The sequence below is a fragment of the Manis pentadactyla genome, chromosome 16 (assembly GCF_030020395.1).
Source record: "Manis pentadactyla isolate mManPen7 chromosome 16, mManPen7.hap1, whole genome shotgun sequence".
NCBI lineage: Eukaryota > Metazoa > Chordata > Mammalia > Pholidota > Manidae > Manis > Manis pentadactyla.
The window spans coordinates 66,521,692-66,548,962 of record NC_080034.1 but is presented as its reverse complement, the minus strand read 5'-3'; the positions used below and the strand labels follow the sequence as shown (position 1 = coordinate 66,548,962).

The following is a 27,271-nucleotide window of genomic DNA, read 5'->3' as shown; positions in this document are numbered from 1 at the left end:
GAAATTCAATTATTCCAAGGTCATAGGAAATTAACCATTATGAGAATTAATAGAAGCATTGGTAGAAAGCATCTGAATTCCATGGTCAGATACTGTCCACAATTCAAGCAGACAATCCCTGACTGTACACCCACTTCCCCTGTGTGTGAATCTGTGTCAGGCTTCCTCCATGAAAGCAATTCAGAAGAAGTAAATCCTACAGCATGCTATAGGTTTTATAGACATAGACACCCTTGTAAAATAAAGATTCTATACAATAGTTATGAGAAACTAAAACAAAACCCCTGTGAATAGTCCAGAAAATTTTAGATTCCTTTAGTAATTAAGAAAACTCCCTCAGGAGTTGTAACACGTAAAATACACAGTGCTAAACTCAGAAGCACGCTGGCACAGACAGACTCTCAAACTTAATGCACTTGATCATGATGAGATGATCATATGAATCATAAACATATGGTTAAAAAACAGCTCTAGTGAAAAACCAGGACAATATGTAATTCCTCATGCTTGTTAGAATGCCTGTCATCTAGCTTACCAATAAAGAACATTAGGTAGAAAGTATATTAGAGGAATGTAAAGCTAAAGCAAGTTTTATGTACATTTTTTCTGAAGCTCAAAATAGACCAAAAAAGTAAAGGAATGTGCATGCTAAAAAGAAACTTGAATTTGCAATTATTACAAGAAGGAAGCACATGAAATAGGAAGGAGATTAGAAACATCTCACTGTTATCTCAGAAACCAAGATACACAAAAGTAAAGTACCTTCAGATTTCTACTTGGAACCTAAGGAAATCTGTTTTCCATAAATGCATGTCATTTAGAAAAAGCATCCAATGTTTTGGCTCTTAAGCGTTACGGTGATTTCAGTCCTAAAGGTGTTTTGTGACTGCACAGGCATTCCCTGTCTAATAAAGGCCCTCAGACATCTCAATGATATAGAAGACTGGGTCCATCAAATATGACCCACAGTATGGGAATCAGAATGTGTAAGTTAAGAAGAAAGAAAATGGGGTTTGCAAACCAAGGTAAAGCAAACTAAAATGGCCCAGGACTCTGATTTCCCCCTCAAGGCCACAGACTGACTCTTGACTCACGTATCCTTGACTTGTTTTACAGGTATTTAGGCTCCACCAGACGAGCCACCTCCTGACAATGAGCAAGTGAACTCTAGCCTCAGTGGCGCCAGAAGGCTGACAGCTAACACTCCTCAAACAGTCCCGTCACCTCACCACGGACCCGTCAGAACAATGCCACAAGCTCATCACACATCCTGCAACCCTTTCCCATAACCTTTATAAGCCCTTGCTTGTAAGCCAATAGTGAGTGCAGGGCTTCAAACTTTAGCTATCCGTTCTCCTTGCTTGGGGAACGCCCACCTTCTTTCCCTATGTTAAAAAAAACCACATCCCAAAGTCAGGGTTTGGTTTCACTGCTCAGGTCAGTGTTTGGCTTTGCTGTATGCTGACTGAGTGGAAACAGGTGTGTCTCATTTGGTAACAACTTCACCTTAGATGGTGTTAAGCAGCATCCAGTAGGTGGCATGGAGACAAAAGACATCATCGTATTTTGTTCTAAACCTGATTCATAAAATTTGCTCACTCAAATCATGTATCAAAATAGATAGATGTTCCCTTGGTTAATTTATGCATGTTTTTAACAAATACATTCACACAGAGGTCTGGCAAAGAACATATTAGTGAAGGAAGTTAATTTTTAAAAATTATGTTCAACACTCATTCAGGAGAAATCATCAAGCACAATGATAATCCCATTTGAAAATGACAAGCCACAAGGGATATCAACATATTGATAAGTTAGCTTTTCAAAAGCTAGGGACATAAAAGCATACTAAATTCTGGTTTGGTATCAATAAAATAGTAGAACTCAAAATAATGTTCTGAATTTTAATGTACTTAAACTTCCACTTTTCAGTGGATCTCAATTACTTTAATGTTGGAAAAGTAACAATACAGGTGAGTGAAGGGACTTACTAGGGTGTGACTTTTTCCTCTTTGCCTCAGGTTCCAGGGAAGACTGGCTGCTCCCATTTCTTGATATGAATTTTATGACTGTGTATATGATGCTGAAGTGGCATTTCTCTACAGAAACAATCCTGAATCAAAACGATACAGAATAATATAAAGTTAATCCTTAGAAACCCTCAGTGAATGAGGAACATTGCGCATTAATTATTACGGGGTCAGATCCTTAAAGATGACTCACACAAGGGCACAAAGCTCTAAGAGCTGGCTCATTCCTCACTTGATCTGCTTCCATAAAGCATTTTAAATTCACAAAATATTATTCTTTCTGGGCACACACTATGCCCCAGACCCTGGAGCTATTACATAATCTAATTCTGGTCTTTCATAACAGTTTTATTGTATAGATAACACCAGCCCTATTTACCTAAGAAATTTTATGCAACACACGTAAAAAAAAATGTTACAATACTATATGAGAATTTAATAAAGAAAGCATCTAGGAATATGACAGAAAATGGCAGGTTCTGTACTCACTCCTTACAGAAACATCCAGAAGAAATCATGGCAAAGCCCCATCTGCAGGTGTCAGGACCCCAACACAGGACGCATTTTCCTCCTGGTGGACTGGGCTCCCAAGGCATCCCAAAGTTGCAGCCCAGCCTCCTGCGTCCTGCAGATACAAAAGCTCAAGTCTTCACTCTAGCAAAGGTACCAGAGTGCACAGGATGAGCACACGTGCTCAATGCGTGCCAGAAAAGGCAGGTTCAGGCATCCCATAGCTCAAACATAGTCACTACTGATGGTTGGGCCCCTTCTTAGAAGTCCTGGTAAAGGGCTCAAATCCAATATATGATTATTCAGTGAAAAATATATGGTTAAGTTTAAACAGAAATTGAGCCTGATGCTCTGTGCCAGATGGGATTTTACACATATACCATAAACTTAAGAGCAAAGTGAACATAAAAAATTCTGATTTTCAGTCAAACATTAACATATGATGGGAATATGTTAGAAACAGTATCATTTATATCCACCAAAACCAAAAAATGCAAAAATACAAATGCTCAAATGCAACAAAATACTTGTAGATCTCTGGGGAAAAACATGTGAAACATTTTTGACAGCAATGAAAGAAAAAACAAAACAACAGAGATATACTGCCCATAATCAAAATTCCATTACTAAGATGTCCATTTTCCTCAAATGGACTTAGAGCTCCCAAGTAATCCCAACAATAACCTTACCACACTATATTGCAGGAAGTGACAATTCATTTGAATACCTGTTCATCTATACAATGATAAAGAAGAAGTTGAACTCAAATGTTAAAATTTCAAGCTTAATTGCACAGCTGCAATAATTAAAGGAACATATTTAAAATGAATACACACAGGGCCTCTCTTGTCCCCTCCAGGTGTGAGCCACGAGCTCTGTCCTTTCGCTTTATCTCTAAATAAAAGCCTGTACCTTGCTCTCCTACCTTGAGTGTTTGTGAAGCTCATTCTTCGACTTCGTGAACAAAAACCCCGGCATCGGAGTAACCCCAAACAACAAGTCTCCCAACCACAAAAGCACTGACACCTTCTCTGCCCTGACAGAAACCACTGAAGGAACAGAACTTGACAGCCCTTGACTGAGACTTCATGGTAACTGTCCAAAGCAGCGATTTCATCCTAATGGATCCAGAAGATGACTGAGAAATTAGATTTTGCCTTGCTATTTAAAAATCTTCAAACTAACTACCAAACTTATAGAAAAAAAATAACACAGCACGTCTTCCTAGTTGCCCTGTTTCTTATCTGTGCTCCAACAACAAGGACCCTCCTGGCTGCAAGTGGATAACAGACTTGCCAAGCATGTAACTCCAATTTCAGGAGGCAAGCAACTTACATATTAGAAAGTTATAAAACTGCACTAGATTAAGTGAACAAATTGTATTTCCATTCTACAGTATTACCCTGATCTGTAAACCTGTCTTCATTAGCCTGAATATTTTCAAACACCTAAAACTCAACTAGTTCTAACCACCTGCTTTACCAGTCAAAACCAAATGCGTGCTTGACACCCTCCATTTAAAAAACCCAGCTGTCTTGATGTTGATGTCTAGAACCAACACTTACCAGAGGTTTCCACAGGTCATTCACCCTTTTATTGGGCAGGTGTGTTAAGATGAAACTTATGACTTAAATGTCAAGCCACACTATAAATTGCACTTCTTTTCTCCTGATTAATAAAATAAAAGTAAATAAATAAATAAATACACACAAATAAATGAAATAGAACAGACAGTTCACAAATGGACCCAACAGATTACAGAATCTTGAACCTCGCCAAAGAAATGAAAGCACTTCCACACAGAAAACAGGGCCTTTAGACTTTATTCTTCCATTTGCTTATTTAGAGTTCACCAACATCAACAAATGGAGACGAGGCAAAAGGATGGCCATGTGTAAATGAATAGACAGCTCAAGTCAGAAATGAAAGAAAAGCTACAACTGACACAACAGAAACACAAAGGACTGCAAGAGGCTGTTGTAAGAAGCTCCTAGAAATGCACGATATTCCAAAACTGAACCAGACAGAAGAAATAGAAAATCTCCACTGACAGATTAACAGTAATGAACTGCACTGATAATCAAAAAAAAAAAAAAACACTGTTTACAAAGTCAAGGACCAGATGGTTTTAAAAAATTACTTCCACCAAACATTTCAAGTACAGTTAACATTTACCTTTCTCAAACTACTTCTAAACATTGAAAAGGAAGGAAACTTCACACCTTTTTATTAGATCAGCATCACCCCAATACCAAATCCAACAAAAACAGAACAAAAAAGGAACACTAAGACACCACCATCCTTGGTGAACACATTTGTGAAAATCCTCAAAAAAATTAGCAGCAAACTGAATTAAAAAATACATTATAAAACTCATTAACCAAGAACAAGTAGGATTTATTCCAGGGATGCAAAGATGGTGAAGTATCTGCAAATCAATGTGACACATCCCATTAACAAAAGGAAGGACAAAAACGATTGTCATCACAATAGGTACTAAAAAGGATCACAAAACCCAACATGCTTTTATGCTAAAAACTCAACAAAGTGTGTAGAGAGGGAACATACATCAACATAACAACGGCCATATATGGCAAACTCACAGCTGCCATCACACTGAATTGCAAAAAGTTGAAAGCTTATCCTCTAAGGTCAGGAGCAAGACCAGAATGCCCACTGTCACTTTTATTAAACATAGTCCTGAAAGTCCTAGCCACGGCAACCAGACAAGTAAAAGGCATCCAAGCTGGCAAGGAAGAAGTCAAATTGCCCCTACTTACAGGTGACATGATACTGTATAGACAAAACCCTAAAACCTGCATCAAAAAACTACTAGAATTAATAAATGAACTCAGTAAAAGTCACAGCAAACAAAACCAATGCACAAAAATCTGCCACATTTACACATACAAATGAACTACCAGGAAGAGATTTAAGAAAGAATCCCATTTATGATTGCCTCAAAAAGGATAAAATCACTGGGAATAAAATTCAACCAAGGCAGATAAAGACCTATACTCTCAAAACTCTAAGACACTGATGAAAGAAACTGAGGAAGACACAAATAAATGGAAAGCTCTCCCGTGCTCCTGGATAGGATGAATGAATATTGTTAAATTGGCCATATTATCCAAAGCAACCTACAGATTCGATGCAATTCCTATAAAAAAACCAATGGCATTTTTCACTCAACTAGAGGAAAAGATCCTAAAATTTATATGCAACCTCAAAAGACCCTGAAGAGCCAAAGAAACCTTGACAATGAAGAACAATGCTGGGGGTAAACAGCTATACTACAAAGCTGCAGTGAATTAAACAGTATGGTACTGACACAAGAATATATGAATCAACGGAACTGAACAGATAACTAAGAAGTAAACCCACACTTATATGGTCAATTAAAATATGACAAAAGAGGCAAGAATATACAATGGGGAAAAGACAGTCTCTTCAATAAATGGTGCTGGGAAAACCAGACATCTACATGCAGGAGAATGGTATTGCATCACTGTCTAACATCATGCACAAAACTTAATTCAAAATGGATTAAATACCTAAAGGCATGAAAGCACAAAACTTTTTAAAGAAAAGATGGGCATGAATCTCTTGAAAATCAGCAAGAGTAAATTTTTTCTCGACACACCTCCCCAGGCAAGGGAAACTAAAGAAAGAATAAACAAGAGGGGCTTCATCGATCTAAAGTTTCTGTAGAGTAAAGGACAACATCGACAAAATGAAAAGGCAACTTACTGTAAGGAAGAACATATCTGAAAGTGATATATCTGATAAGGGGCTGACATCCAATATATACTGGATAAATATACTACAAAACAAAGAACCCATTAAAATATGGGCAGAGAACCGGAAGAGACATTTCCCAAAGAGGGCATACAGATGGCCTACAGTCACATGAAAAGATGCTCCACATCACTAATCATCAGGCAAATGCAAATTAAAACCACGAGGGGACTCACTCAAGATGGCGACGTGAGTAGGGCAACAGAAATATCCTCCCAAAACCATATAGATTTTGAAAATACACCAAATGCAACTACTCCTAAAAGAGAGTCCAGAAGATACAGTACAACAGCCAGGCTACACCTACATCTGCAAGAACTCAGCATCTCACGAAAAGGGTAAGATACAAAACTGCAATATGGTGGGGCCCGTGCACTCCCCCCACCGCAGCTCACTGGGGTGAGGAAGAGCATCAACCTGGGGAGGGAGTGCAAGCAGAGGACTGCTCAACAACCAGCCCTTGTAATCTGCACTGGGAGCACAGACCCACATAGCACGGTGTACGGGATATGACAGAAATGGGAAAGTAAATTCCGAGAAGGAGACCAGGAACAGGTCCCCACAGCTGGCTGCCCTGGAACAAAAGAAAAGCAGGCACGTTAAAAGTCGTAAGGGGACAAGGGTTTAACAGGTGGACTAAATCGTCCAGGCACACACAGAAAAGCAGGCTGGGAATGTGAAGGAACGTCAGGTGCCCTAAACCCCTGGGTAGCAACACAGCTCCGAAGCCCATCATAGCGATAAGCAGCCTGTTCATTCTCCCCGGTGGGCGCTGCAAGCAAACCACTGAAGCACCATTGCTGTAGACCAGCAGGGGAGCAGCCCCACTCACAGCAACCACACAGAATCTTCTCCCAGCGCACACCTAAACGAGTCAGAGTCAGAGCCAGAACCTGCCCCCTGTGCGCAGCAGCTGCCTGGCACAAGCTTAATGAAGCCGGTGCAAAGTCCAGAAGTCACAAAGGGGTGCCTTTCTCGCAGGAGAACACATGCAGCTCGCCTGCAACCCCTGCCAGTGCCTAAGGCGATCCTGAGGGCCGCCCCACCCAAGGTAGCTCAGGGGATTAACCCAGAGACTGCTCCCTGTGTGCAGTTAACGGGCACAGGAAGCAGAGAAGGGCAAGGCGACCAGAAAACAGGAAGGGACTTTGTTTTCCCACCTGACACACATACCACTCGCCAGTGATCACTTCTATCACCGTGAAAAGGAAGAACAACCTGGTTCAGTCCAAAATCACTCAAATTCCAGAGAGAGAGCCTGGTGAGACCAGTATAACCAGTCTTCCTAAAAAAGAATTCAAAATAAAAGTCATAACCAGGCTCATGGAGTTCCAGAGAAATATGCAGGAGCTCAGGGATGACTTCTGGAGGGAGACAACAGAAATGAAACAAACAACGGAAGGACTTAAGAGCAGACTGGATGAGGTGCAAGAGACTGTTGATGGAATAGAAAACAGGAATACAGAGAAACTGAGGCAGAGAGAGACAAAAGGATCTACAGGAATGAAAGAACACTTAGGAGAATTGTGTGACCAATGCAAATGGAATAATATTCGCATTATAGGGGTACCAAAGAAGAGAGAGAAAATGAGATAGCAAGTGTCATTGAAGAAATAATTGATGAAAACTTCACCAAGCTGGGGAAGGAAATAGTCTCAGACCATGGAAACCCACAGATTTCCCAACATAAGGGACCCAAGGAGAACAACACCAAGACACATAATAATTAAAATGGCAAAGATCAAAGGCAAGGACAGGGTAGTAAAAGCAGCCAGAGAAAAAAGATCACCTGCAAAGGAAAACAAATCAGGCTATTTTCACACTTCTCAACAGAAACCTTACAGGCCACAAGAGAATGGCATGATATACATAATGCATGAAATAGAAGGGCCTTGCACCAAGAATACTGTATCCAGCAAGATCATCACTTAATTTTGAAGGAGGGATTAAACAATTTCCAGATAAGCAAAAGTTGAGGGAATTTACCTTCCACAAAACACCTGTACAGTGTATTTTAAAGGAACTGCTTTAGATGGAAGTACTCCTAAGGTTAAATAGATGGTACCAGAGAAAATAAAATCACACCAAAGAAAGCACAACAAATACTAACTAAAGCCAAAAAATAAAATCAGTTATCCACAAAAGGAGTTAAGGGAAACACAAGAGAGTACAGAATTAAACACCTAAAACACAGAGATTGGAGGAGGTAGAAAAAGAAGGGAGGGAAATAAAGAATCATCACACTGTGTTTATAACAGCATAAGTGAGTTAATGTTAGACGATTAGATGGCAAAGAAGCTATCCTTTAACCTATGGTACCCACGAATGCAAAGCCTGCAATGGAAATAAGTACATATCTATCGATAATTACCCTGAATGTAAATGCAGGAAATGCACCAATCAAAAGACACAGAGGGAGGAGGAGCGAAGATGGTGGCGTGAGTAGAGTAGCCGAAATCTCCTCCCAAAACCACATATATTTTTGAAAATACAACAAATATAAATACTCCTAAAAGAGAAACCAGAAGATACAGTACAACAGCCAGTCTACATCTACATCTGCGAGACCCTAGCGCCACACGAAGGGGGTAAGATACAAACCACGGCCTGGTGGGACCCGAGCGTGCCAATCACACCAGCTCCTTGGTGGGAGGAGAGGAGTCGGAGCGGGGAGGCAGAAGGAGCCGAGGACTGCTAAATACCCAGCCCCAGTCATCCACACTGGGAGCGGAGACACACAGTGCATGGTGTGCTGGACACTAGGGAAACAGAACGGTAAAACCTGCAAGTGGGTCAGCGCAGCTGGCGCCCCTGGGACAAAAGAAAAGCGAGGGCTTTTTTGAAAGTCTTTAAGGGACAGGGGCCCCACAGCTGGATGGAAGCGTCCTGGCGTGCTCAGCACAGAAGCTGGGAATCATGGGGAACTCTGGGCGCCCTAACCCCCTGGGCGGCAGTGGAGCTTGGAGGCCCCTCACGGCGATGAACAGCCTCCGGCACGTTCCCCCTCCGGCAATGCTCTGCCATAGTGGAGCAGCAACCTGAGGCCGGCCACACCGAGAGCAGCCGCTCGGGCCAGACTTAGAGGCCACATCTGCATGCAGCTGCCCAGCACAAGCCACTAGGGGTCGCTGTTCTCACAGGAGACTAAGGCCACAAAATAGCAAGAAGGGATGTTCTCCCAGCTGACATATGCGTCAACTCCCCACAACTACCTCTATCGCCATGAAAAGTCAGAAGAATTTGATCAAGACCAGACTAACAGAGACAACCCCTGAGAAGGAGCTTGGGGAGACAGACCTAACCAATCTTCCTGAGAAAGAATTCAAAATAAAGGTCATGACCATGCTGATGGAGCTGCAGAGAAAAATGCAAGAGCTAATGGACAAAGTAGGGAGGGAGACTACAAAAATAAAACAATCTCTGGAAGGATGTTAATGAAGAATGGATGAGATGCAAAAAGCCATTGATGGAATAGAAACCAGAGAACAGGAACGCTTAGAAGCTGACACAGAGAGAGATAAAAGGATCTCAAGGAATGAAACAATATTAAGAGAACTATGTTACCAATCCAAAAGGAACAATATCCACATTATAGGGGTACCAGAAGAAGAGAGAGAAAAAGGGATAGAAAGTGTATTTCAAGAAATAATTGCTGAAAACTTCCCCAAACTGGGGGTGGAAATAATTGATCAGACCACGGAAGTACACAGAACTCCCAAAAGAAGGGACCCCAGGACGACAACACCAAGACACATAATAAATAAAATGGCAAAGATCTAGGACAAGGAGTTTCAAAGGCAGCTAGACAGAGGAAAAAGGGCACCTACAAAGGAAAACCCAACAGGCTATCATCAGACTTCTCAACAGAAACCTTACAGGCCAGAAGAGAATGGCATAATATATTCAATGCAATGAAACAGGAGGGCCTTGAACCAAGATTACTGTATCCAGCACGATTATCATTTAAATATGAAGGAGGGAGTAAACAATTCCCAGACAAGCAAAAGTTGACGGAATTTCCCTCCCACAAACCACCTCTACACAGTATTTTAGAGGGACTGCTCTACATGGCAGCACTCCTAAGGCTAAACAGATGTCACCAGAGAAAATAAAATCACAGCAAAGAAAGCAGACCAACCAAATAAACTAAAGGCAAAAAATAAAATCAACTACCCACAAAAGCAGTCAAAGGAAACACAAAGGGGCACGTAATAAAACACCCAAAATATAAAGAATGGAGGGGGAGGAATAAGCAGGGAGAGAAATAAAGAATCACCAGACAGTGCTCATAACACCACAATAAGCGAGTTAAGTGAGACAGTAAGATACTAAAGAACCTAACCTTGAACCTTTGGTAACCACAAATCTAAAGCCTGCAATGGCAATAAGTACATATCTTTCAATAGTCACCCTAAATGCAAATGGACTGAATGCACCAATCAAAAGACAGAGTAATAGAATGGATAAAAGAGCAAGACCCTTCTATATGCTACTTACAAGAGATGCACCTCAAACCCAAAGACATGCACAGACTAAAAGTCAAGGGATGGAAAAACATATTCCATCCAAACAGGGAGAAAAAAGCAGGTGTTGCACTACAGGTATCAGACAAAATAGACATCAAAACAAAGAAAGTCACAAGAGATAAAGAAGGACATCACATAATGATAAAGGGTCAGTCCAACAAGAGGATATAACCATTATAAATATATATGCACCCAACACAGCACACCAGCATATGTGAAACAAATACTAACAGAACCAAAGGAGGAAATAGAATGCAATGCGTTCATTTTGGCAGACTTCAACACACCACTCATTCCAAAGGATAGATGCACCAGACAGAAAATAAGTAAGGACATGGAGGCAGTAAACAACGCACTAGAACACATGGACCTAATAGACATCTATAGAACTCTACATCCAAAAGCAACAGGATACACATTCTTCTGAAGTGCACATGGAACATTGTCCAGAACAGACCACATTGCTAGGCCACAAAAAGAGGCACAGTAAATTCAAAAAGATTGGAATCCTAACAACCAAATTTTCAGACCACAAAGGTATAAAGCTAGAAATACATTGTACAAAGAAAGCAAAAAAGCTCACAAACACATAGAGGCTTAACAACATGCTCCTAAATAATCAATGGATCAACAACAAAATTAAAATGGAGATCTAGCAACATATGGAAACAAATGACAACAACAACACAAAGTCCCAACTTCTGTGGGACGCAGCAAAAGCAGTCGTAAGAGGAAAGTATATAGCAAACCAGGCATATTTAAAGATGGAAGAACAATCCCAAATGAATAGTCTAATGTCACAAATATCAAAATTGGAAAAAGAACAAATGAGCCCTGAAGTCAGGAGAAGGAAGGACATAATAAAGAACAGAGAAGAAATAAATAAAATTGAGAAGAATAAAACCACAGAAAAAAAGTCAATGAAACCAAGAGCTCGTGCTTTGAGAAAATAAAAATAGATAAGGATCTAGCCAGACTTAGTAGGAGAAAAAGAGAATCAAGACACATCAACAAAATCAGAAACGAGAAAGATAAAATAATGATGGACTCCATAGAAATACAAACAATTATTAGAGAATGCTATGAAAACCTATATGCTAACAAGCTGGAAAGCCTAGGAGAAATGGACAACTTCCTAGAAAAATAGTACCTTCCAAGACTGACCCAGAAAGAAACAGAAAATCTAAACAAACCAATTGCCAGCAACGAAACAGAAGCAGTAATTACAAAACTACCCAAGTAAAAAAACCCCGGGCCAGATGGATTTACTTCAGAATTTTATCAGACATACAGAGAAGACATAATACCCATTCTCCTCAAAGTTTTCCAAAAATAGAAGAGGAGGGAATGCTAGCAAACTCATTCTATGAAGCCAACATCACCCTAATACCAAAACCAGGCAAAGACCCCACCAAAAAAGAAAACTACAGACCAATATCCCTGATGAACGTAGATGCAAAAATACTCAACAAAATATTAGCAAACCGAATTCAAAAATACCGCAAAAGGATCATATACCATGACCAAGTGGGATTCATCTCAGGGATGCAAGGATGGTACAACATTCAAAAATCCATCAACATCATCCACCACATCAACAAAATGAAGGACAAAAACCACATGATCATCTCCATAGATGCTGAAAAAGCATTCGACAGAAGTCAACATCCATTCATGATTAAAAACTCTCAACAAAATGGGCATTGAGGGCAAGTGCCTCAACATAATAAAGGCCGTATATGACAAACCCACAGCTAACATCACATTGAAAAGCAAGAAACTAAAAGCTTCTCCTCTGAGATCGGGAACAACACAGGGATGCCCACTCTCCCCACTGTTATTCAACATAGTACTGGAGGTCCTAGCCACCGCAATTAGGCAAAACAAAAGAAATAAAAGGAATCCAGACTGGGAAACAAGAAGTTAAACTGTCACTATTTATAGATGACATGATATTGTATATAAAAAACCCTAAAGACTCCACCCCAAAACTACTAGAACTGATATCAGAATACAGCAAAGTTGCAGGATACAAAATTAACACACAGAAATCTGTGGCTTTCCTATACAACTACAATGAACTAATAGAAAGAGAAATCAGGAGAACAATTCCATTCACAATTACATCAAAAAGAATAAAATACCTCGGAATAAACCTAACCAAGGAAGTGAAAGACCTATACCCTGAAAACTATAAGACACTCTTAAGAGAAATTAAAGAGGACACTAGCAAATGGAAACCCATCCCATGATCTTGGGTAGGAGAAATTAATATCGTCAAAATGGCCGTCCTGCCCAAAGGAATATACAGATTTGATGCAATCCCTATCAAATTACCAACAACATTCTTCAACAAACTGGAACAAATACTTCAAAAATTCATATGGAAACACCAAAGACCGCAAATAGCCAAAGCAATCCTGAGAAGGAAGAATGAAGTGGGGGGGATCTCTCTCCCCAACTTCAAACTCTACTACAAAGCCACACTAATCAAGAGAATTTGGTACTGGCACAAGAACAGAGCCACAGACCAGTGGGACAGAATACAGACTCCAGACATTAACCCAAACATATATGATCAATTAACATACGATAAAGGAGCCATGGGCATAACAACAGGGAAATGACAGTCTCTCCAACAGATGGTGCTGGCAAAACTGGACAGCTACAAGTAAGAGAATGAAACTGGATCACTGTCTAACCCCATACACAAAAGGAAATTCGAAATGGATCAAAGACATGAATGTAAGACATGAAACCATAAAACTCCTAGAAAAAAACACAGGCAGAAATCTCTTGGACATAAACATGAGCAACTTCTTCATGAACATATCTCCCCGGGTAATGGAAACAAAAGCAAAAATGAATAAGTGGGACTATATCAAGCTGAAAAGCTTCTGTACAGAAAAGGACACCATCAGTAGAACAAAAAGGTACCTTACAGTATGGGAGAATATATTCATAATGACATACCATGTAAACGGTTGACATCCAAAATATATAAAGATCTCATTCACCTCAACACACAGAAAGCAAATAATCCAATTAAAAAATGGGCAGTGGAGCTGAATAGACAGTTCTCTAAAGAAGAAATCCAGATGGCCAACAGGCACATGAAAAGATGCTCCACATCGCTTCTCATCAGAGAAATGCAAATTAAAAGCACAAAGAGACATCACCTCACACCAGTAAGGATCGCCATCATTGAAAAGACAACAACAAATGTTGGCAACGTTCTCCACTGTGAAGAAAGGGGAGCCCTCCTACACTGCTGGTGGGAATGTAAATTAGTTCAACCATTGTGGAGAGCAGCATGGAGGTTGCTCAGAATTCTCAAAATAGAAATACCATTTGACCCAGGAATTCCACTTCTGGGAATTTACCCTAAGAATGCAGCACTCCAGTTTGAAAAAGACAGATGCACCCCTATGTTTATCGCTGCACTATTTACAATAGCCAAGATATGAAAGCAACCTAAATGTCCATCAGTAGATGAATGGATAAAGAAGATGTGGTACATATACACAATGGAATATTACTCAGCCATAAGAAGAAAACAGATCCTACCATTCCCAAAAACATGGATGGAGCTAAACGGTATTATGCTCAGTGAAATAAGCCAGGCGGAGAAAGACAAGTATCAAATGGTTTCACTCATATGTGTAGCATAAGAACAAAGAAAAACTGAAGGAACGTAACAGCAGCAGAATCACAGAACCCAAGAATAGACTAACAGTTACCAAAGGGAAAGGGACTAGGGAGTATGGGTGCAAAGGGAGGGATAAGGGCAGGGAAAATGAAAGCGGGTATTACAATTATCATGTATAATTACCACGTAGGGTGTAGCATGGGGAAGGCTGTGCAACACAGAGAAGACGAGTAGTGATTTTACAGCATCTTACTACACTGATGGACAGTGACTGTAATGGGGTGTGTGGGGGGGACTTGGTGAACAGGGGGGCTTAGTAAACATAATGTTCTTCATGTAATTGTAGATTAATAACAAGAAAAAAAAAAGAAGTTTGAACACAGATATACACGTAGGCCTAATGGCATGTGACTGACAAGAAAGAGTTTGGGGGAACACTTCTATAAGCCAAATACTGCCAAAACCCACCAGAACCTAGGAGAGAGGCATGGAGCCGACCCCAGGCCACAGCCCTCAGCAGGAACCCAGCTGGTGACACTTCACTCTCAGACTTCTAGACCCCTAACTGTGAAAGGATACATGTCTGTGGTGTAAACAATCCAGTGTGTAGTACTGTGGTACAGCAGAGCCTTACAAAGTAACCAAGGTATCTATTTACTTATTGTTTTTTTATTACAAAACTTCCCATTTGGGGAGTCTTACTCCTAAACCTACCCTTCTGTTTCATGACACAGGTAATTGCTAAAAATTTCCAATATTTTCAACATGGAAACCCACATATGAGCATCTCTATCTAAACTGACATACTCTATGGCCTATTTTCCCCACTCTTCCAAGGTTTGAGGCAATAACTGGCCACATTCTATCTTTTCCTCAAATGTCCCAGTCTCTTTCCTGCTCTACATCCTTTAGCCACTTGATTTCCTCTATTAGAAATACTCTTCCACTCCCTGTTCTGCTGCTTAACTCCTACATAGTCTTCATTTTCTAGCTTAAGTACCATCACTACATAACTGCTTCTTCCTGCTATACAATTACTAAAACACCTGTTCAGCTCACTTGTACCCTTGTTTCCAAATCAATTGTTGGTATATTTGATATAATCATTGGCATAACAACATCTGCCACTCTTCTGAAGCTGCAATTTCCAAAGAAGGAAGATACAAGAGGCTGAAGATGTTAATAGTGTAGACTATTTATAATCAAACACTCTGTGCAAATCCAAATTTCTCACTTAACAGCTTCGGGTAACTTTGGGGAAAATCACTAACCTCAGACTCATCTGGTGCACGATGTACTTCACAGAGTTGTTGAGATAATCAAAGGAAATAATTTACATACATCACTTGCACTAGTATATATGATACTTGCTGACTCTTCTATTGATAGAGTTACCTCAATGCCAAGGACATACTAAGCGTTTAAATAAATATTTGCTGCAAAAGAATTTTCTCGATTCATTACTTTGTTTGAGTGGCTAATGATAGGATTTTTAGACACAAAAATTAGTTGGAAATAAAAGTCAGGTAGTTTGTCCACTCAAGCACAGCATATCGGTAGTGAATTTTCCATTTACATATATGTGAACTTTTATAAAAAATCTAAGAGAAATGCTGACTTTCAGTGAAGCAGGTCAATACAAGGAGGAAATGTGACATCACACTAAGCCATTACTGTGTATGTGTATCCATATGTCTTAGTCTGAGACTCACTGGAAACAGACTGCATTCTAAGTGGGGAAGGTTAAGGAATGAATGTGCACCTAGTGACAGAACATTGACAAAACTGAGAAAATAGATACATACATAGATGATTGATAGATCAGATAGATATACATACAGATTAATTAGGTACATAGATGATAGTAGATAGACATAGATAGATGATAGATTAGATACATACATACATACATATGTAGATAGATAGATATGGATAGATGGATAGATAAATAGACAGGTAGGTAGGTAGACAGGAAATCATAATACTAAACAAAGCTATCGCTCACTCAAGATCATCTACGTGCTCCCTTACAGGAGACTCACTTGAGATCCAAGGACACAGACAAACTACAAGTTGAAGGGGTGGGGACAGGTACCCTACACAAGTGAAACTGAAAAAAAAAGGGGGATTCTGTTTGAGTCTCCAGAGAGACAGTGAGTACAAAAGAGCCCTTCCAGCCACAGTGGATTCTTTTTGTTTGGTTTTAATAGTATGCAGTCATAGATTAAGTGGTAGAGTGAAGCCCTTCTCATTTTTTCTCACCTCAACAATTGAATTGCTGTAATAACATGTGTTTGGGCTTTTGAAATCAGTAGATTTCATGATGTTTACAAATGTAAAGAAGTATTTAACTAGATAAAGAGGGAAGTTTGGACACTCAAACACGTCACTCAACAACACACTCTTTGCTCCCAACTGCTCCTGTCTAGAACTTGGTGTTCCTTTTCATTTGTCCCTCCTCCTATCAGCGGTGACACCGATGTGCCTCAAACACGGTGGTGAGCAAAGCACCAAGTTTAGGTTTCTGTCTACAACAGGCCCAGAGGAAGGATACTTGTGGTCTTCAGGGAGCACTTAGTCAATGAATGTGGCTAGAATACAGTCAGCAAGTGATAAGGAGGTAAGAGGACAGAGGACAGAGATATGGGCTGAAGTCCCTGCACCACCATTTACTGGTTTTGTAAGCACAAGCGGCTGACTCGACCTGCAAGTGTCTCAGTGAATGCAGTGCTATCTCTACAGCCTAGTTACCTTGCAAGATTTTTGGAAGTACAATGTAGGGAAGTGACATATAAGCTGTGTTGTTAACTGTTCTGTACTTAAGGATAGATGGGCAGACAAAAAGATGATGACAGATGATAGATGATAGATAGATAGATAGATAGACAGATAGATAGATAGATAGATAGATAGATAGATAGATAGATAGATAGATAGATAGATAGACAGATAGATAGATAGATAGATAAGATAGGTAGATAGATAGATAGATAGATAGATAGATAGATAGATAGATAGATAGATAGATAGATAGATAGATAGATAGATAGATAGATAGATGATAGATAGATGGATAGACAGACTAGATTAGATAGATAGATAGATAGATAGATAGATAGATAGATAGATAGATGATAGATAGATTAGATAGACAGATGATAGATAGATAGATGGATAGATAGATAGATAGAGAGATAGAGAGATAGAAAGACAGATAGATAGATAGAAAGATATAGAAAGATGACAGATATATGATTAGACAGATAGATGATAGATAGATATAGATACATATCAATTATAACAAAGCTATTGCTCATGACCAGGAGAGCAATGATGAAAGAACAGAGTGAAACTACAAACAAAAAAGAAGAAAGAAATCCAGTTTAAAAAGTGCAATAAGCAGCCATAAGAAAAAACAAATCCTACCATTTGCAACAACATGGATGGAGCTAGAGGGTATTATACTCAGTGAAATAAGCCAGGTGGAGAAAGACAAGTACCAAATGATTTCACTCATCTGTGGAGTATAAGAACAAAGAGAAACTGAAGGAACAAAACAGCAGCAGAATCACAGAATCCAAGAATGGACCAACAGTTACCAAAGGGAAAGGGACTGGGACTGGGGAGGGTGGATGGGAAGGGAGGGATAAGGGCAGGTGAAAAGAAAGGGTGTACTACGATTAGCATGTATCATGTGGGGGGGCGCATGGGGAGGGCTGTGCAACACAGAGACGACAAGCAGTGATTCTACAGCACCTTACTACGCTTATGGACAGGGACTGTAATGGGGTTTCTGAGGAGGACTTGAAGGGGGGAGTCTAGTAAACATAATTTTCTTCATCTAATTGTAGATTAATAGTAACAAAATAAAAAATAAATAAAAAATTTAAAAGTGCAATAAGGCCACAGCTATCAATTATCAGAATGAAAGGACAGACTTTCAATGCTCCAATCAAAAGAAACAGGATTAGAAGAAGGGATGAAAACTCAGGATGACCTACGTGCTCCCTTAAGGAGACTCACTTGAGATCCAAGGACACAGACAAACTACAAGTCAAAGGGGTGGGGAAAGGAACCCTACACAAGTGTAATTGAAAAAAAAAAAAAAAAGATGGATTGATGGGATTGAAGAAGGCGGCGTGAGATGGGAGGAAGAAACCTCCTCCCAGAACCACATACAGACGTACAATATGGAAATAGAACAACTACCCCAAATCCTGGAAGAGCAGCAGGGAAGAAGGCTGCTGCGGCAGGCTGTCACCTCAAGGAGAAGGGTGACGTACAAAGCCGTGATCCACAGGGACCCAAAGCCCTTCCCACACCTGAGCTCACAGGACGGAGGAAGAGAAACGGAACCGGGGAGGGGGGTGGAGGCCTAGGACTGCTGAACACCCAGCCCTGGAGATGTGCTCTGGGAGCACAAACCTACCATACGTGGTGCGCTCTGGAGGATCGGTGGGGTTGGAAAGCCAAGACAGGCAGAATACTTCCAGAGACTTGAGATTCCAGCCACTGTGGGACAACACAGGGATCCACATCCGGCCGCTATGGGACAAAAGAAAGGCGGGCAGTCTGAGAGACTTCCTAACAGCGAGACAGCTGCTAAAGGGACAAGGCTTCCAGAGCTTGCCACTAAGGAGAAAGGACAGGTGCGCCAAACTGCCCGGGTGCACTCTGCCCAGCAGGCGGGAGAACTTTTAGGAGCTCCAGTCGCTCCGTCCCCCTGGCTGGCCTCGCAGCTCCGAGGCCCCCCTACCTTGCTGTGACTGATACACGGCCTGCCTCCCTGCCGGCACTGGCTTGCTACCCGGCGGCCCCCACCATCGCACCAGGCCAGCGAGGACGTCCCCACCTACGGCAGCTTCTCCCTGCGTGCTCCGCAAACTGGCCCTGGCAGTGGAGACAGGCACTGTGGCCGGGAAGCAGGAGAGACCTCTTTCCCCCGGCAGTGGAGGGCATCAGCGCTGCTCCCGTGACCCTTGCCATCCCCCTAAAGGGCTGAGCAGCCCCAGAGAGTAAATCTCCTGGGAGCTACAGGGCGCCACCTACAAATATGAACCGTCAAAGGAACCTGGTAACAGGACTCAAATCAATCTTCCTGAAACAGATCTCAAAATAAACATCAGGAACATGCTCATGGAGCTATAGAAAAAAACTGCCCGTCTCTTGAGTGCAATTCTCTCTCTCTCTTTCTCTCTCTCTCTTTCTCTCTCTCTCTCTCTCTCTCTCTCTCTCTCTCTCTACCAGGAGCACTACTGAGGCCTTGTTCTGAGAGGGATGCTGGAACAGCCCAGCAGGAATGGTAGAGCTCTCAGGTCCACCACCACCAGTGCCAGGACAGTCCCACACAGGGTCTGACAGAACTGCAAACGGGGGATGCCACACGTCTAACTCCGCAGGAAAGATAACAGTGCCGCATGCTAGCCTTCCCATTAATGGCTAGTGGCTAGGTGGCTCCACCGATACCAGGTGATGTAAACACCCAGGGCTTTATCTCCTTAGCAACCTTTTTTCGCTATGACCCTTGAAAGCAACACATGGAAAGACACTATCTACCAGTCTCCACACCATCTCACTTCTCAGCTTAGGCTCGATTTTCCTGTATCACATCTTCTCCTCTTCCTAACAGTTTTCTCAGTCAATTGGTGTTCTGGAAAAAAAAAAATTAGAATTGGAATGACATGGCACGGGGTATAAGATTCCGTTTGAACACCATCAGTAGAACAAAAAGACATCCTACAGGATGGGAGAATATATTCATAGAAAACATAACCGATAAGGAGTTGCCATCCAAAATATGTATTAAGAGCTCACGTACCTCAACACACAGAAAGCAAATAATCCAATTACAAAATGGGCAGAGGATCTGAACAGACACTTCTCCAAAGAAGCCATTTCAGGTGGCAGACAGGCACATGAAAAGATGCTCCACATTGCTAATCATCAGAGAACTGCACATTAAAGCCACACTGGGGTATCACCTCACACCAGTTAGGATGGCCACCATCCAAAAGACAGACAACAACAGATGTTGGTGAAGATGTGGAGAAAAGGGAACCCTCCTATACTGCTGGTGGGAATGTCAGTCAGTTCAACCATTGTGGAAAGCAGTATGGAGGTTCCCCAAAAATCCAAAAAACAGACATACTATTTGTCCCAGGAATTCCTCTCCTAGGAATTTACCCTAAGAATGCAGGAGCCCAGTTTGAAAGAGACATATGCACCGCTACGTTGATCGCAGCACTATTTACAATAGCCAAGAAATGGAAGCAACCTAAGTGTCCATCAGGAGATGAATGGATAAAGAAGAGGTGGTACATATACACTATGGAATATCATTCAGCAATAAGAAAACAAATCCTACCACCATTTGCAACAACATGGATGGAGCTACAGGGTGATATGCTCACTAAAATAAGCCAGGTGGAGAAAGACAAGTAGCAATGATTCCAATACTCTGTGGAGTATAAGAACAAAGCAAAAACAGAAGGAACGAAACAGCAGCGGACTCACAGAACCCAAGAATGGACTAACAGTTACCAAAGGGAAAGGGACTGGGGAGAATGGGAGGGAAGGGAGGGATCAGCGTGGGAGAAAAAGAAAGGGGGTATTACGATTAGCATGTATAATATGACGGAGGCATGGGGAGGGCTCTGCAACAGAGAAGACAAGCAGTGATTCTACAACATCTTACTACGCTGATGGACAGTGACTATAATGGGGTTTGTGGGGGGGACTTGGTGAAGGGGGGACCCTAGTAAACATAATGTTCTTCATGTAATTGTACATTAATCATAACAAAATAAAAATACAAAGATAAAAAATAATAAAAATGAATGAAGTTTAGACATAAATCTAACCAAGTAGGAGAAAGATTGCATTCTGAAAACTATCAGACACTGATGAAAGAAACTGAATTTGACACAAATATGTAAAAAAGCTATTCCATGCTCATGGGCGGGAATAATCAATATAGTTAAAATGACCTTAATACCCCCAAGCGATCTACAGGTGCAATGCAATCCCTATCAAATACCAATAGCATGTTTTTACAACACTAGAGAAATAAATGTAAAATGTGTACAGAACCACAAAAGACCCCAAATTGCCAAAGAAATCTCGAGAAAGAAAAATAAAGATAGAGAGAGGACCATGCTTCCTGACTTCAAACTGTGTTGTATAGCTACAGTAATCAAAGAGTAGGTACTGGCACAAAAATAGACACACATCAATGGAATAGAATAGATTGCTCAGAAATAAACTTACACTTATACGGTCAGTTAATACGTGACAAAGGAAGCAAGTATACGCAATGGTGAAAAGACAGTCTCCAAAAATGGTGCTGGGAGAACAAGACAGCCTTATACAATGGAATGAAACTGCACTGCTGTCTTACACCATACACAAAGTAAACTCAAACTGGTTTAAAGACCTAAAGTAAGACCAGAAACCATAAAACTCCTAGAAGAAAGCATGCGCAGTAAACTCTTGAACACTGGCATTACAGTTTTTTTCTAGATATGTCTCCCCAGCAAGGAAAACAAAAAGCAAAAATAAACCAGTGACACTACACCAAACTAAAACACTTCCTCACAGCAAAGGAAGCCATCAACAATGTGAGAAGACAACCTAATGAATGTGAGAATGTGTTTGCAAATGACGTATCTGATAAGGAGCTCATACCAAAAATGTATAAAGAACTCATACAACTCAACACCAAAAGCAAATGGAAAACAATGTGATAAAAAGTTGGGCAAAGGGCCTGAACAAACATTTTTCAAAAGGAGGCATACAGATGGCCAACAACCACATGAAAGGATTCTCACATCACTAGTCATCATGGAAATACAACTCAAAACCAAATGAGATATCACCTCACGCCAGTCAGAATAGCAGGTATCAACAAAACAAAACAAAACAAAACAAAACAAGAGACAAGTTTAGGCAAGGATGTGGTGGAAAAGAAACCTGGGTATGCTACTTCTGGGAATGTAAATTGGTGTAAAGAGAGTTCGGATGGGTTTGGGGTGGGTGCGTAAATTTACTTGTGCTAGGCTACCTGCCTACTCTAAATTTGGCCCTTGGGCCCTTGGAGAGGTTAAGCCAGGAAGTAAAGTATCAGTTATTTCCTGTAATACCTAATCATTTAATGTTAAAAATACTCATTGAGTATAATGCTTTGTCATTTCAGGAGGGTTCTCATACACATGATAAAAGCTACAATTTGGAAATGAGGATGTTATGCCCATTCGCACCTCAATTTATATTAACATTTAATGTAGCAAAAATAATTAGCTGTCATAATGAGACAAGGACCGTGGGCATAGTCAGAGTAGGGAGAGGGCCTCTGGAAAAAGACCCCTACCAAAACTCCATATTCAACAACTCAGCAACGTCAGAGTCACTTTAATTCTCTAAAGTAAAATATCAAACTAGGAATGTAAGCATTCTTCAGTGAAGATTCGTTAAAACCAAAAAGCCAGGAGTAACCTGGCCTGGAATGTTTGAGCATCCCCCAGATAAGAAAGTAGCTCAGCATAGCCCATGTCTTCATTGTGTCAATAAAATGAATCTATTGGAAAATTTACTTTAGCTGCTAAAAGGCCCAGCTTATCTTCTTTAACTTTGCCCAGATGCTGCTTTTCCTCCTCCAGCCCCTAATCAAGTCATATATAACCTGGGCAATTAATACAGCAGGCAGGCCCTGCTGTAAAAAACATAGTGAAGGGCAGGAAGGATTCCACCTTAAAGATAAAATTGCATTTTAACACTCAAGAAGTTAAGAAGCAAGATTCTTAACTTATTATTTAACAAACAGACAATAACTCAGCCCATCTGGAAAGCAGGGCAGGCAGCCTTGATTGATATGTTCCCAAACCAAGAAACTACTATTCTGGGAAAGAATCAAAGCATTAAATTTCTTATGTTAACTCTGCAAAATAGTCCAGAAAACTGACAAGAAACTTAGTGTCTCAATTTGGTACTGGCACAAGAACAGACCCATGGACCAATGGAACAGACAAGAGAGCCTTGATATAAACCCAACCATATATGATAAATTAATATACGATAAAGGAGCCATGGACATACAATGGGGGAAATGACAGCCTCTTCAACAGCTGGTGTTGGCAAAACTAGAAAGCTACATGCAAGAGAAAGAAACTAGATTATTGTTTAACACCATACACAAAAGTAAACTCAAAATGGATCAAAGACCTGAATGTAAGTCATAAAACCATGAAACTCTTAAAAGACAACATAATATAAATAAGCATGAGCAACTTCTTTCTGAATGCATCTCCTCAAGCAAGGGAAAAAAAAGTAAAAATTAACTCATGGAACTACATCAAACTAAAGTTTCTGTATGGCAAAAGACACAATCAACAGAACAAAAAGGCATCCTACAGTATGGGAGAATATATTCATAAATGACAGATCCGATAAAGGGTTGACAACCAAAATACATAAAGAGCTCACGCACCTCAACAAACAAAAAGTGAACAATCCAATTAAAAAATGGGCAGAGGAGCTGAACAGACACTTCTCCAAAGAAGAAATTCAGATGGCCAACAGGCATATGAAAGATGCTCCACATCGCCTGCCATCAGAGAATGCAAATTAAAACCACAATGAGATATCACCTCTCACCGGTAAGGATGGCTACCATCCAAAAGACAAGCAACAACAAATTGTTGGCGAGGTTGTGGAGAAAGGGGAACCCTCCTACACTGCTGGTGGGAATTTAAATTAGTTCAACCATTGTGGAAAGCAGTATGGAGGTTCCTCCAAAAGCACAAAATAGAAATACCATTTGACCCAGGAATCCCACTTCTAGGAATTTACCCTAAGAACGCAGAAGCCCAATTTGAAAATACAGATACACCCCTATGTTTATCGCAGCACCATTTACAATAGCCAATACATGGAAGCAACCTAAGTGTCCATCAGTAGATGAATGGATAAAGAAGAGGTGGTACATATACACAATGTAATATTATTCAGCCATAAATGAAAACAAATCCTACCATTTGCAACAACATGGATGGAGCTAGAGGATTTTATGCTCAGTGAAATAAACCAGGCGGAGAAAGACAGCTACCAAATGATTTCACTCCTATGTGGAATATAAGAACAAAGGAAAAACTGAAGGAACGAAAGAGCAGCAGACTCACAGAACCCAAGAAAGGACTAACAGTTACCAAAGGGAAAGGGACTGGGGAGGATGGGTGGGAAGGGAGGGAGAAGGGGGGCAGGGAAGAAAGGGGCCTTACAATTAGCATGTATAATGTGGTGGGGGGGCCACAGGGAGGGCTGTGCAACACAGAGAAGACAAGTAGTGATTTTAAAGCATCTTACTACACTGACGGACAGTGACAAATGGGTATGTGGGGTGGACTTGGTGAAGGGGGTAAACTGGTAAACATAACGTCCCTCATGTAATTGTAGATTAATGATACCAAAATAAATAAAATAAAATAAAATAAAGATTCTTACTTCTTGGCAAATAGTGACTGTAGCATCTTACTACACTGATGGACAGTGACTGCAATGGGGTATGAGGGGCCTGGACTAGATAATATGGGTGAATGTATCAACCACATTGTTTTTTTCATGTGAAACCTTCAGAGGAATGTATATCAGTAATACCTTAGTAAAAAAAGAAAAGTATCTTGTTAACTTCCTGGCTATTCAAATGCAATCTTATCTTTAAGAGGGGATGCTTCCTGTCTTTTACTTTGTTGTTTGTGACTGGGATTATTGCCACATTAGTTGCCCAGGTTATATAGTCCTTGACTTGGGGCTGGAGGAGGCATCTGGGCAAAGTTAAAGATAAACTGGGCCTTTAGGCAGGCTGAAGTAAATTTTACAATAGCCTCTTTTAATTGACACAATGAAGACATGGGCTATGCTGAGCTACTTTCTTATCTGGGGGATGTTCAAACATTCCAGGCCGGGTTACTCCTGGCTTTTTGGTTTTAACTAATCTTCACTTAAGAATGCTTATAGTCCTAGTTTGATACTTTACTTTAAAGAATTAATGTGACTCTGACTTTGCTGAATTGTTTAATACGGAGTTTTGGTAGGCGTCTTTTTCCAGAGGCCCTCACGCTACTCTGACTACACCCACGGTCCCTGTCTCAGAATCTCTGTGGCGAGTTACAAATTACTCAGCTGCAGATTACAAACCGAAATGCCAGAAAAATGTGAATTTCTAAATACAAGAAAATTCCCTGTCAGTTCCCAGATCAAAGTAAAGAAACTTCATTCCCAATTAAAAAAACGAGAGGTACCTAATGAAAAAATATTTTATTTTAAAGGCGCTGCCTCGGGGGGCCTCTCCCCCGCCGCCCCGCCGCCCGTCCAACCTGAACTTCAGCCGCCCGGCCCTCGCCCTCGAGGTCCCCGCCGAGAAAAATCCAAACACGACAAAACGCCCACCGGCCACCCCGTCTGCGCGGCCCCGTCCCGGGCGGCGGGGGCAGGTCGGGGGCGCGGCCCTGGGTTGGGAGGACGCGCGCCGCGGGGAGGAGAGCTGCCGCGCTCACCACCTGGGCCGGGACCGAGGAGCAGCGGCTCCGGCGAGCCCCTCTCCCCTCTGCCCCGGCGAACTTCGCCGGCCGCTCGGACGTCCGCCCGGGCGCACCTGCTCCGCTCCCTCCCTTCCCGGGCGGCCCCTCCGGCGGAGCGCGCCGACTCCAGGCCCCCGGCCGGGCCCCGCGCGCCCACCACCCGCGTCGGCCGCTTCCCGGCCCCACGGGCCACGAGCGGCTCGCCGAGCAACTCGCACGGCCGCCCCCTTGTCCGGTTTCCCCGTGCCCTCAGGCGGAGGCAGGGGTCCCGCCGCGCCCCGCGGCCACGTACCTTCCAGCCCGCAGGGCCGTCGCTGTCGTCTTCACCCCTGAAGCGGCGGGGCCCGCTCGGGACACTCCACCGCAGATCCGCGGAAGCGGGAGCCGCTTCTCAGCCGAGGTCTCTGAAGTCCGGCCGGGCCAGCGGCTCCATGTCCGCGCCGACCGCCGCCCTCCGCCCGTCGCGGAACAGCCGAGAAGGGGCGAGTGCGGCGCCGGGAGCCCAGCGGGTGCGACGCGGCGATCCGAGGCTGGGGGCCGAGGTCGGGAGGAAGGCGCAGCCAAGCACACAGCGGGCCCAGAACTTCGCGGGCCCATCACTGGTCTCCGTCGGCCCGCTGCGCACACGGTACGGCGGCTCGAAGAACGGAGGACGCGGCGGCCGATGGTATCCCTGCAACGCTCAACGTGCTACTGACGGTTGAATAAAGACGGAGGCGGAGCCTGCAGCTACTACTCCGCCCCCGGATTACGCTTTCTGCGCCCAATGGCTGCCCGTCCCCGACTGACGGCCCTCATGATCATGCTCGGCCTGCCTGCCAAATTAAGTTCTGATTTTATTCTTTGAGAGATTGAAGGGTTTTAGATCAGGGGAAAGGATTCCATTTTTAAGTGAGCACTCTGGCCTCTCTTTGGAGACTGGATTCGTGGGGGCAAAGCGATAGCAGAAGGACTACTCAGAGGATGCTACAGGCATCCACAAAAGATTTGATGGGGTGCTGGACGAGGGCAGTTGAATGGGTATGCAGAGCTTAGGCTGCAGAGACTGCAGAAATGTTTAGAAAGTAGGGTGGGTAGGACTTGGTGACTGGCGGGAGGGAGAAGGCACTCCTGCTATAACAGGAGTCCGCAGACTGGGTGGCTTAGTCAACAGAAACTTATTTTCATGGAGTTCTGGAGCTTAAGGAC

At 42.1% G+C, this 27,271-nt stretch overlaps 1 protein-coding gene across 1 annotated transcript in view; it reads right to left on the bottom strand.

Annotated features, from left to right (window-relative positions):
* Positions 1–26,507, bottom strand: part of LOC130681269 (bromodomain adjacent to zinc finger domain protein 2B-like) — a 112,280-nt gene extending 85,773 nt beyond the window's left edge. Inside the window, exons 1-3 of the mRNA XM_057493906.1 lie at positions 26,376–26,507; positions 2,520–2,655; positions 1,992–2,113 (exon numbers count right to left, since the gene is read on the bottom strand). Of these exons, the coding sequence (XP_057349889.1) occupies positions 1,992–2,048 (57 nt within the window). The 5' untranslated portion in view covers positions 2,049–2,113; positions 2,520–2,655; positions 26,376–26,507. The remainder of the gene's footprint in view (positions 1–1,991; positions 2,114–2,519; positions 2,656–26,375) is intronic.
* Positions 26,508–27,271: the final 764 nt, after the last annotated feature.